General features: G+C 32.3%; 1 protein-coding gene across 1 annotated transcript in view; it reads right to left on the bottom strand.

Moving 5' to 3' along the window:
• LOC125678617 (calpain-15-like) overlaps positions 1–10,720 on the bottom strand; it is a 29,102-nt gene extending 18,382 nt beyond the window's left edge. Inside the window, exons 1-5 of the mRNA XM_048917189.2 lie at positions 10,406–10,720; positions 6,353–6,951; positions 5,494–5,672; positions 1,106–1,289; positions 733–877 (exon numbers count right to left, since the gene is read on the bottom strand). Coding sequence (XP_048773146.2) covers positions 733–877; positions 1,106–1,289; positions 5,494–5,672; positions 6,353–6,951; positions 10,406–10,430 — 1,132 coding nt within the window. The 5' untranslated portion in view covers positions 10,431–10,720. The remainder of the gene's footprint in view (positions 1–732; positions 878–1,105; positions 1,290–5,493; positions 5,673–6,352; positions 6,952–10,405) is intronic.
• Positions 10,721–13,594: the final 2,874 nt, after the last annotated feature.

Here is a 13,594-nt window from a genome sequence, read left to right as displayed (position 1 = left end):
CTATTACTAGGTAACAATATCTATTACTAGGTAACAATAGCTACTACTAGGTAACAATAGCTACTACTAGGTAACAATATCTATTACTAGGTAACAATATCTACTACTAGGTAACAATATCTACTACTAGGTAACAATATCTACTACTAGGTAACAATTGCTACTACTAGGTAACAATAGCTACTACTAGGTAACAATATCTATTACTAGGTAACAATAGCTACTACTAGGTAACAATATCTATTACTAGGTAACAATAGCTACTACTAGGTAACAATTGCTACTACTAGGTAACAATAACTACTACTAGGTAACAATATCTATTACTAGGTAACAATATCTATTACTAGGTAACAATAGCTATTACTAGATAACAATAGTTACTACTAGGTAACAATAGCTACTACTAGGTAACAATATCTACTACTAGGTAACAATATCTATTACTAGGTAACAATATCTATTACTAGGTAACAATAGCTATTACTAGATAACAATAGTTACTACTAGGTAACAATAACTACTACTAGGTAACAATAGCTACTACTAGGTAACAATATCTATTACTAGGTAACAATATCTATTACTAGGTAACAATTGCTACTACTAGGTAACAATATCTATTACTAGGTACTGTAACAATTTATAGCTACTATTAGGTAACAATATCTATTACTAAGTAACAATAGCTACTACTAGGTAACAATAGCTATTACTAGGTAACAAACAAACCAGCAAGATCAATGTGATCACATGGTTCTCCAGTCAACAGAGCTAGAGACTCCACAACAAGCCCAGCATCCAAAGCACGATAACCTCCATGAAGTTTGGCTGCAGCCTTCTCCAACAACATCACCCAAAGCTGCCTTCTATGGGGCTGGAAAAAATTATCATGAAAGCTTAAGTACATCTGTATAGCATTTCTTACAATCTGAAATTGTGTATATGTATTTTGGTCAAAATATCATCTCCTTATTAATAATGTCATCACTTTATCCTGTGAAGTTCTGGTTACTACCATCATTATTATATATATATATATATAAGTATAATTCAATATTATATATAAGTATAATTCTATATTTGGCATGTTCTACAAACATACTCTGGCATATTTCAGATGTCCATCTTTGTCACAGGGAAAGCGGTCATCCACAAGGACAGTTTTCCACCCACCATCCTTACATAGACGCACCTGGTATATGCCCTCTGGACTAAAACTTTGTGTGATAAAAATGTCCTTCAGAAGGTCCTCCCTCTGGGCCAGCAAACTTAATGAACAGTGGAACCTGTTGAATACATCCATCACAGCCTTATAATGTGTATTACATTCATGAAAATGACACCATCACTGAAAAGCAGGGGTCCGTTTTACAAAACAACTTACGACAAAGTCCTAAATGTTAAATTGTATTTAGACTTATTATTAACTAATAAACTGTTATTACTTTGAGCGAATGAAGTAAAACTATTCTGAGGCTTAATTTTCAACATTTTTCTAAGAAGTATTTTGCATTTGGAGTAAATGATCTTACAATAAACTAGAAAATTCCGGAATGTAAAGTTGGTCATAAGTCATCAGTTCTTTTGTAAAACGAGCCCCTGGAGTTTATAGTTTCAGTGTTAGGAGTATAATGTTGTTGAAAACATAACTGCTGTGCAAAAATTCATATCATTAATAATTTGTCAACAAAAAGAGTGAAGCATGCTTAATTAACGTCTTTCTGCAGAGTCAACAAAAAGTAAAGAATGTTAATTAATATCTAACAATACTTTCAACATAAATCATGGTAATAAGGTAAGTTTTTACAATGCAGCACGAGTAATTTTCCCCTGAATGCAGAGGGCACACAACATGTTGCAGTCCTCAATCTATAGCATTAATAAAAGGAGTATATAAAAATTTACTATATTATTTGCCAGTTAAGAATTTTTTTAGGAATTATGTGTAATATGACTATACAATAATTTTAGTCACTGATTATATTTATGGCCCCCTTGTGTGATAAGTATGTAAATATTAGCAGATTAGTCCTAGACTTCTTTAGATCAGGACATATTTAGCATATTAGCAATTCTTCATTATTATTCTAATCAATGTTCTCGATGACCAATACACAATTGAATATGCCTGAAATGACATGTGCAAAACAACGCATGCAAATTATTAACTTGTTATTTCACACTGTGAACAAAAATACTGGTTGCCAAATGTAAATCAGGTGCAAATGAATGGAACTTGTTCATTATCGCATTAAATTTTGTATTTCTAATGCAATTTTTCTGTTGAAAAATCTGAATATTCAGTTTTGTGTAAATCAACTTACATTGCATAGATCGACCTGCATTGCAGTTACTCAAATGTACACCAAAATTGCCAGACATGTTGCAACAGAGACAGAGGGAGGGAGGGGGCTGCCCCCACCATTTCTGTTTTATTTAATAACATACTTTTCCCCCCTGTTATTTTTTACATACAAAGGTGCTTATTTTTATATGCAAACTTTGATATGCAAGGTGGTCCCCCGATTTTTGTGTGTGTTGTAATTAGTAGTAGTGCATTGTAGAGGAAATGTCAAATTTAACCGATGAATTGAACTGATGGTTCAGTCCCTGCTCCCCTTTCCCCTGAGATTTAGGATTTTCAAAAAACTTTGCTTGTCAAGAATTTTCAGACAATTGTGAATTGCACTTCTTCGGTTCCCCCACCCCCTTTGAAGAAACAATGCTACGTGTCTAATTAACAGTATATTCATATTATCACATGCTTTCATCGTGTTTCTATTTTTAGGTGACTGTTGTTTTTTTTAAAAGGTTATTTCTGAAATTCTCTGTATCAACTGCATCATAACTTGGATAGAAATAAATATCTAATATGGCTGCAACATCCTCCTTTCCCCAACCTTACAATCTAATGAAACATAAATTTATGAATAGCTGATAGAGTGATGCTTCATTTGGCACAAATATTGCTCCATTATAAGATTGAATCATAACACCTTTGTCGGGAATTAGAATGGTCATTTATTAAGGAAATAAATGACAAGAGTATTTTAACGTATGTACTAAAGGATGTGTTCAACAAATTAACAAATCTGACAAATAAAAAACAATACAAATGATGACAATGCTGCCTTGGATAATATTTAAAGCTCAGCATAATAAACAATTTGTCATTGTAAGCTTTTCTATACCTTGTTTGTTAATACTATTTATAGGAAGCTTAAGGACTCTCCTGGTGTCAGGAGAGTAACTGCGAGAATGTAGGCCATTAACATCTTTATGTACAATCAATATATCAAACGTAAAGCATGTTTATTGATATTTTTTAATACACACACACAATTTAGAATTGTTACATGCTGATCATTAAGCTCATACTGTTATGGGCTTTTAAAAGAGGTGAATGGGCAATCTCGCATGTGGATGTAATACTAACTTATATGTTTTTCAGAATTCCAAAATTCCTACTAGTAAATACAAAATTAGGATTCATTCTTAATATGTTGACGGTGCTACCGTTTGAGCGAGCGCAGCTTCATGTACGTACATATTTTTGTAATGGTCATGTTTTGATCAGGTTCAATTTAAACAATATCTATTTGCCAAATATTCATTACATGAATTTTCTCACAGGGTTTTATATTAAAAACCATTAAATAATGTGTACATGGATGTGATTAAAATATTTTTATGTTATATATACATTTTATTTCTGCTGCCTTCACTGTGACTTGCTTAACCTTTGATGCATGACCTGTTCTGAACTGTATGCTCTCAGCCTCTACTTTCTTTTTTTTTCTACTTTCCTGCAATCTTTTCGAGTTACTAATTGTATGATAAAAATGAACAAACCTTTCAAGTTTGTAAAACTGTGTTTAAACAGCACTGCCTTTGAACAAAAAACACATTTCAATATAATGAAACTTTGAAAGTAAATCGATAAATTCAACTATTGGGCATGTATTTGCCCCCCCCCCCCCCCCTCCCCCATGCGAACCTATCTAATTTTTAAAAAAAAATGAAATTCATATAATTCCCTTGTAGCAATGGTATATTCCAAAAGAGAAAATTAGAACAACTTTTATAATGTATAATGTTGTACATAATCCTAGTTGTAACACAATGATGAAATATCTCGGCATTCACATATAATCATTGAATAAAATTGCAACATCATTGATTTCAGCCCCTCTCCATGTGCTGTTGTTGCGAGGATACATTTATTAAGATTAATTTACAAAACTAGAATCAATTTATGATTTTTCAGTCGTTAATATCAAGTGGCATGGTTGGTTATCCTAGGGGTGGGGGTCATCGTGGTTTGCATTACCGGACATGTTAGAAGGAAATGGATTCAAGCACTTATTATTTTTAGTCGCGGGAAATAAAACAAAGATTTTTAAAAAATGTTTTCAATCCGACCGATTTCCATCAATTTTTTTGTAATTTTTGAATAGCACTAATTCAGTGCCTGTGATCCCTCACATATTCTAACAATTTTTAAAGTTAGCCTCCCTTTTTTCTTGTTAGAATAATAAATTCCTATTGAGAATTTAGTATTTTAATCAGATTTATGGTCTGCAGTGGATTATAGACAGTTTGTATTCGATGCCATATTATGTATGCCTAATGTTTACGTATATTCAATATTATCCTGGTAGTATGACTTTTAAGCAAGTACGTATTTAGATCCGCCACTGTCCGTCTTATCATGACGTACGTCAAAACATAGACATGACGTCACACATCATCTTAGCCTGCCTTTCATAAACATTGCACTACGTTAAACTTTTCGCCTAATGGTGCACTGAATTTTGGAGCTAGGAGGCCACAAGATTAGGATGATAATCCACGTAAGTTCACAATCATATTCCAAGGTGTGACTTTGCGAGATCTCAGCCATTTTTGACAAGGGACTTCTGGGATTGGCGTCAAAAATTTTTCCTTGTTAAAGGTTTAGAGTTACCTCGGATTATTTCCCCCGCTCTAGTCATTAGAGCTCGCAGTACAAGCCAGCGCTCTAGTCATTAGAGCTCGCAGTACGACCCAGTGCTGCTCTCGCTAATAATGGTTATAGCTTCTGGATATTATGTCTTCATTATAATAATTAGGACATCTATGATAAGACAGAGTTGTACAGTTTCATCGTACCCCCCCCCCCCTCCCTTTGATATAATCTGGCAAATTTATTGCATTAACATGGAATTTCTCTGTATACCTCTTTTGTTTGGATTAAAAAAATACTGTTCCTTCATTAATGTTTAACATTTTCAGCAAAATAAAGGTGGATATATAGTAGCTGCAATTATGTAGCCCTCTCCGGGTTTTTTTCCTATCACGAAAATGTAAGAATTAAAAAAATGGATAGGGCTACATTATTACAATTAGATATATAGATACATGAACATAAAAAAAAACCTTTGCACTAGTCACCTGTGCTTGCCAATATTTCAAACCAAGTTTACATAAAATACATGTCAAAAAATGTACCAGCAGTTTTCTGCTGATCCCTGTATTGCATCATCAGGGCTAGGGCTGTGGAATATGGTCCAGGGTTCTTTCCCCTTACAGCTTTTGTCCTTAATATGTTCTATCCTTTTCCACTCCTCTTCATCTTGAACAGGGGCATTAGGATCAGGAAAACTCTTATCTTCATAGTGAATATTGTTCTGTAGAAAGCAGCATTACATGTTAAAGTACAGCATAACATAGACGAATACTTGCTCTCACCATTTAGTCTGTGGATGAGTTTCCAAAAAAATTCTAAAATCTGCAATACCTTCACTTTAGTGTATATCAAATATGGATTGTGTACTGCAATATTCATGAAAACTTTATTTTCATGTAAATGTGTGAGGGTTTTGTGAATAATTTCATATATATCATTAATTGATATTTTATTTTAATGATGAAATGATCGCAAATATTTTACCTTGCTGATAAATGTAACAAAAAAGAACCACTGAAATAAAGTCTCACTAAATATAAGTGATCCAACATTTTCATTTTAAGTTGTGCAAGGGTCTAATTTTCATGGATTGTTGAGAATTTTAAGTTTAACTAGGATACAATGACTTTTGTACATTAAAACATATAAATTGTGTATATAGCTGTGGTTTGCAATTTGTGGGATAGAGGTACCCACAAAATCTAGGAAAATTGACACACATCCCATGAAATCTACGAAAATTGACACACATCCCATGAAATCTACGAAAATTGACACACATCCCATGAAATCTACGAAAATTGACACACATCCCATGAAATCTAATGATTCCAGAGTATATCAAAGCTGATCAAATGGTATGAGACAAATGTACAAACAACTCCTAAACACATAGATTACCTTTTTGCAATACTCTTCAATATTTGAGGAGATTCTTTTAGCTATTTTCTTTTGTCTATCCCTCTCTTCATCCATTCTTATGCTATGTCCTGCTTTAAGTCTACTTCTGTTCAAATTTTTCCTTTTCTTTCTGTTTTTTATGTCCCCTTCATCATAGGAATCTTTCTTTCTTTGTAGACACATCTCGCACTCTGAACTATGGTTTCCAGCATTGTGACAAATCTTACACACCCACCCACTATCATCGTCTTGTCTCTGTGTGCCCTCACTACATTCACGGACTTCAGATTTAGCTCCTGTACCCTTAACTTCATTGGGAGACCTGTCAGATTCTGTATCTGCCCCTTGAGCAGGTTGAGATGATGGGTTTTTTATAATGTCTATTCCAATTCCCACATTATCATCAAAAGATTTCCTTTTCTGAAATTTTTCAATTTTCAATTTCGATTTTTGGTCCTTATCGTCTGTGGTGCTTTCTATATTCTCCTTCAATTCTCTGTCTTTCTCCATGTTAAACCTCCTATGGCAGTTTCTACATTTCTCTCTCGGTGCTATTTCTCTTTTACACTTGTAACACTCCCATTTTGAGGTAGATGGCTCTGAAATATTTTACCATTAAAGGAACTAATGAAACTGCAAATATGAACAAGTATATTTAATTTTACATAATACATGCTATATTAACACTTTAGTCTACATGACTATTTTGGACATTCACAATTTTGGTACATCCCGTTCTACTTCTTAGTTTTTATATAGTATCAGTAAAATCAAGAAGTATTTCAGATGATAAAGACAATAATCACTATGATAATTATTTTGGCCTCATCCTTAGTAACAAAACCCCTACCCATGGCATCATAAAATTTACAATTTTGGTAAAGGACTGCCTGCTCCTTCTGAATATCTATTTAGTTTCTTTTAATATCAATAACGTTAGAGAAGATGTCATTTAAATGTTTTACACATAACTATATACCAAATTTGGTCTCGCCCTGGATTCAGAACCTCTACCCAGGGGAACATGAAATTTACAATTTTGGTATAGGCTTTCCTGCTCTATATCACTATGCATTTAGTTTTTCTTACAGATTTGTAGTTTAAGAAAAGAAGATTATTGACAATTGGTAAATTTTTGGCAGTTTTTGCTCCACCCCTAAGGTCCGGAGGTGTAAGAGCCTTGAAATTTACAATTTATGTCCCCCTTGTCCAAAAGATGCTTCATATGAAATTTGAAAAGAATTATAACAGTAGTTATCAAGAAGAAATTAAAAATGTTCAATTGTTAATGCACAAATCTTGACAATGGATGACGCACAATGACGGACGCAGATCAATAGCAATATAAGTCACCTACACAAGTGAGTCAGGTGACCTAAAAATAAAAATGTCCGTTGGTACCACTTCATTAGTAAAAATCTCATGTTTTGGCAATGTAACAATTTTTGAACAAATAGCATATACACTGTTAATTGCTGGGTATAATTCAAGTGCTATCTACATTCTATAATTTGAATCTAATTTGATTACAGTAGAGAGTTCCAACTGTTTAAATGGCAATCTTTTAAAAAGATCTGACCAGGGATTTTTTTACCCCTTGAATCCAGGGGCCAGGGCCTTCAAGTTTGGGAAGAATAGCAATATTTGATTGAAATTGGAAAATTTGTTTCATACAAATAAATAAGAAAAACAAGCAAAAAGTTAACCATTTGATATTTTATTATTAATGTGGTTGACTTAAACAAGCTATAATTTCCAGTCTTTGGCAGAGGAAAAAACTGTCATAATTTTTTTGCAACAGAGTGGCACTGAGGTTGGATGGCCCCTCGTGGCATATTCTCATCAAAGCATCCATCATTTGGGAATTTTTAGGCATCATTTTGGGAAAAACACCTGCTTTTCAGCATTGGGAATGGGGCCTAATTTCGGCCCTCTACAGACCCTAAAAAAATTCCTGCTGACACAATCTGAGCAAATTAACTCTAAGTAGGTAAATATTTATATGTATAGGTACTCTAGGTAGGTACTCTAAGTAGGTATACATAGATAAGATAAGATAAGATAAGTTTATTTCAATTTTGGGCCCAGAGGGCATAACAGTAAGACATTTTATAAAGAAGGAAATTCAAAAAAGAAAGAAAGTTTACAACATTAACTACAGGTTACAGAGACTGCAAACTGCGTGTGGATGCAGCATGTTGGGGAAACAAGTACATACATATATGAATTGCTAATCATGTATATATACAAGTAGATGGACAGTATCAGTATTATACCAATATATGAATAATAAACTATAATGATTTTTGCAGTTTTAAAGCATTACTTCTTTTTCTGAAAGTTTGCACTAAATATTCACTCAATTTGACAATTACTGGTTTGTCTTCATTAATCATCAACCAAGTAAATTTGTCCTTATTTGTTAGATAGATAAAAATTTTTGTTGAGCTTGTATATACCATTAAAAAATATATTTCTCTCTTCAACATAGAATGGGCAATCGGTAAGGAAATGAAATTCATCTTCAACACAATTAAGGTTACATAATTCACATATTCTTTTGTTTCTTTCTAAAGAAATCTTCTGGCCAGAATTGGTTTTTGTAAATTCATATCTTCCTCTTTCAATTCGAAGGTCATGTGCACTAATTCGAAATCTACATAGAGTTTTTCTTAATTCTAGGGATTCTAAAAATATATAACTTTCCATAGTAAAGTTTTCTTTATACGAAAAATATGTTGTGAGTTTTCCTGATTTCTGACCCTCTTCACATCGTTTTGACCAGTAAAATAAAAATTGTTTCCGTACCTGATTCTTCATTTGTTTTTTGAAAAATGAGAATTTGAGATTTTTACAATTGGGTACCAAAATGCCCATTTTTCCCTTAAAATAATTAACGTTTTTGTGCCAACAATTTATATTATATGAATTCAGATTGATATTCTCTGTATAAGCACTGTATAACAGGGATGATTCTGGGCGATTCTCAAGTCTATGTCAATATAGTAAAATACTTTGGATTATAGAGCAGAACATAGGATATCTACCCAATTCAGAGTTTATTGCAATATTAGTACTTCTTTTACCGGCACCCAGTAGATGTTTACAAAACTTAATATTCAGGTTTTCTACCTCCCAATTTTTAAAGATATCATATAAATCTCTGTCTTTTTCCAGCATGCGTGTTGAAAGTGTTCCCCATATCTCACAGCCATACAAGGCGATGGGTTTTACCATATGGTCAAAAAGATGCAAAAATGTTTTAATTGGTGGATCGATAGATTTGATGTCTTTATAAAGTTTGAATGAGGCCTTAAGAGCTTTATTGTATAGATCAGATTTTGCTTCCTTGAATGAACCACAGGAGGATAATATTACTCCTAGATATTTATATTTGTTAGTACATTCAATACATATGTTACCGAACACAAACTTTTCTTTAATTAGGTGTCCGCTTTTATTAAAAATGACTACTTTTGTCTTATTGGTATTAATTTCTAAGCACCAATCATTGCAATATTTTTCAAGTAAATTTAATTTGTTTTGTAGTCCATTTTGGTTTTCTGAAAGCAGTACAAGATCGTCCGCATATAAAAGAGAGGTGATTTTCTTTCCAGAAAGATTGACAGAGCCAATGGTTTCTTCATCCAGTAATTTAGAAAAATCGTTCAAAAATATTTTAATCCAATCCCGTCAGTATACCCTATTTTGTCATATTTTTACCAATCTTTTGGGCACAGTGTATTATATACCTGAAACTTTTTATTTTGTTAGAATGACACAGCTAGTGTATTCAGAGAAACAACACATGTAATGAATGGTTAAATTAGCAGAGGAACGGGTAAATGCAAACTTGGAAAAATTGCCTGATATTGATAAAAATTATTACCTTCAAACAACAACTGGTTTATTCTCTTTAGAGAAGTCGAAAGGCATAGCCTTCATCGAAGTTATGCCTTCCGACTTCAACTGGTTATCTCACATCTCCACATTGAACATCAATTATCAAGAAATTAAATCGCATTTAATTAACAACCAGTAAACGAAACTTACCATGTTTTTGAAAGTATTTCAACATTTTCTGGCTCTGTCGTATATCGCGGCCGCGGGTAGTGTTACAAACTACTGAACTCCTTTCGATCAATGACTTACCGTTCCTTCTACTTTCGTTTTCTGGGATGTGTGTCAATTTACCGGTGGGCGGTAAATCTAGTACTGCCGACTCCCGATGGTCCCGGATTGCGATGTTTTATAGATAATATTAAAACCGGCGAACAGAATTACTTCATTCCTCTCGGGAACAATCTTTATGTCCAAATTGATTTACACAATTAAAAAACCCCCAAAAATGATAAGTAGAAATTCTTAAACTTGAAATGTCACCTACTTAAAAGCGGTAAATCTAGTATTGTGTTATAAATACAAAAACCGAAAACGGACACTTTTCATTCAATACATAAATTTTATAAAGATACTTTTAAAAAAACTTTCTAAAAAAACCGATGTTGAATAAATCTTTATGTTTTACTGGAAGTGTTTCTTCTTTTTCACAGTTTAATGATTCCAAAATATACATGTAGGCCTATATAGTGTACTGCCGACTCCCGACTCCCGATGGTCCTGGTTTGCGATCGATGATTTATAGATAATATCAAAACCGACGAACAGAACAACTTCATTCTTATCGGGAACAATCTTTATGTCCAAATTGATCCACACAATAAAAAAAAATAATATATATAAATTCTTAAACTTGAAATGTCGCCTACTCAAAAGTGGTCATTTATAACCAATTTTCCACTTCGGATGAAAGTGAAAACCTTTACATAGCAAATTAGTTTAATTACCATCTAATGCACGGCAAGCCGCATTGCCTTTAAATTTTGAACGAAAAAAGTCTAGGTGTAAATTAAAATTTCCGGGGGGTGGGGGTGTTAATGGGGGCAAATCAATAAAAAAAAAAAAAGACATTTCGAAATTCCAAGTGGGTGTTCTATTATTTAAGACAAAATCCATTAACAATTTTTTTTTTTTTAATATTATATATTTGAATTTAAAATCATATATTTTTAGTATATTTTCTATTTTCTTTCTTCCCCAGCAAAACGATATCTAATAAGAAATTTGAAGGACCAATTTTACATGTATACAAAAAGAAATCAATTTATCTTGATTTTCTAATGATTAAAATTTACACATATTGAAGCTCAGAATTTGTTACATAACTGTTAATTAAATATCAAAACATTGTTAAAAATTATATATCAACAAAACCACATACATTTTGAATATTTTCTGTTATTATAAAAAAATAAATAAATACTGTATCTTTTATTTTTATTCTTAAATAGAATTATTTTTTGCGATAAATAAACGTATGTACATTGAACCAAAACAGAACACATGATGATTTAGTACGTTTGACTAAAAAACCATAACAAATCGGGCAACATGTAAAATGGAATATTTCTTCAAGACAATTAGTAATAAATGTGAAATTAAAATTCATCAAATTAAATTTAATTTGTAATGAAAGCTCTGTGGTAGAACTACATCCACGTCGTAGAATCGGGGAATTTAAAACACATAATTCATGTGGCTAAGAGTTCTGTCATAATTTAGAAACACAAAGAATGCCTAATAATGGTAAATTTTATTAATTTTAAAAGTAATTTGTTTCCATTTTAATGGTATTTTTCTTTGGATCACATTGTGTTATGAGCTGTGTTTGTTAACCGTACCTGTATCGGTGTCCGTTTTCGGTTTTTGTATTTATAACACAGTACTAGATTTACCGCTTTTGAGTAGGCGACATTTCAAGTTTAAGAATTTCTACTTATTATTATTGGTTTTTTTTTAATTGCGTGAATCAATTTGGACATAAAGATTGTTCCCGAGAAGTATGAAGTAATTCTGTTCGCCGGTTTTAATTACCGTCTTGGAAGACGGTATACAGAGTTGAAGTGTTTTACAGTCTTCGGACTTTGCACTTCCTCTCTTTTTTCATTGGTAGAAAGTGCATGAAGTGAAAATTTTCAATTATTTCATTGGTTGAAATGCTCTTCAAGGCAAGGGAGATAATTTTCTGGTGTTCTAATTTTCGTACGACTTAACAATTTTTCAAGATTTTCAATCTTAAAAAAATCGACAAAACGAACAAAAGAAAAATGTAATTCATGAAATTGACACATTACATTTTTAAAAGCAACTAATACAAAGCATTTCTATGGTTACTTCATTTACAGCAATGTTTTCATTTTTGCATACAAACAGAAAAACTCGCCGTTTTTTGTTTTGATTGCTTGTGTTTTGGGATAATTTTAATTGACAATCAGTGATTCCAATGCAACCATTTTTGTTTGTATTATCAGTGGCATTTGAGAACTTTGCTAATCTTAAGAAGGAATAGGATAGTAACATTTCATTACATATTATGTTGCTTAAAATTACCCCTGCTGTAAGTTCAGACTGTCTGTATCAGGTAAACTTAAAGTTTTTTGGGTTTTTTTCAACACATCTGTTCTAAAACTATCCTATTCCTTCAGAATATTTTTCCCCTTACAATTGCTCAAATTTGAATAACAATTATTAATCTTTTCCATCAAACTCTATGTATTTTATGATATAATTTTTGGCAAAACTATTACAATATTCTCAGGTCTTTATCCTGGTTAATTTCTAAAGCAGTTGTACTGTACAATATGCAAGAATAATTTTTATGCAGATTTGAGCAATTTTAAATCTTTTTAGTTTGTTTTGTTTCATAACTTTGTTAAAAAATAAATATTTTGATATACACACTGAAAATCTCAGTTTCATTTGATATAGAGGCTTTAATCAGTGCTAATACAGGGAACAGTGATTTTTGTTTCCAGTACATATACCCTTCATAAATACAAACTTTTACAATGGGAGTCATGACACAGCTTTGTAGGCATTATGTCCGTGAGATTATTTATTTTAGCTCAATTCAATAATGAAGACAAGGGACATAATTCAACTTTGCTCTATAGAGTTGCTGCTAAAGACGGCAAGCTTTTTTAAAAAGCTTTACTTGTATTATCTTTAAAACATCGCAATCCGGGACCATCGGGAGTCGGCAGTACTAGATTTACCTCCCACCCAATTTACCTAATCTCAGCGAGATTCGTCCAGGCTGAGATTTATGGAGCGCCAAATTAACATAAACTCAAATAATTGAAGATATCTTCAATTATTTGAAGATATCATCAATTCAATTAT

The sequence above is a fragment of the Ostrea edulis genome, chromosome 2 (genome assembly GCF_947568905.1).
Source record: "Ostrea edulis chromosome 2, xbOstEdul1.1, whole genome shotgun sequence".
NCBI classification, from domain to species: Eukaryota; Metazoa; Mollusca; class Bivalvia; order Ostreida; family Ostreidae; genus Ostrea; species Ostrea edulis.
The sequence above is the reverse complement of the archived record's forward strand: the minus strand, read 5'-3'. Positions and strand labels throughout refer to the sequence as shown.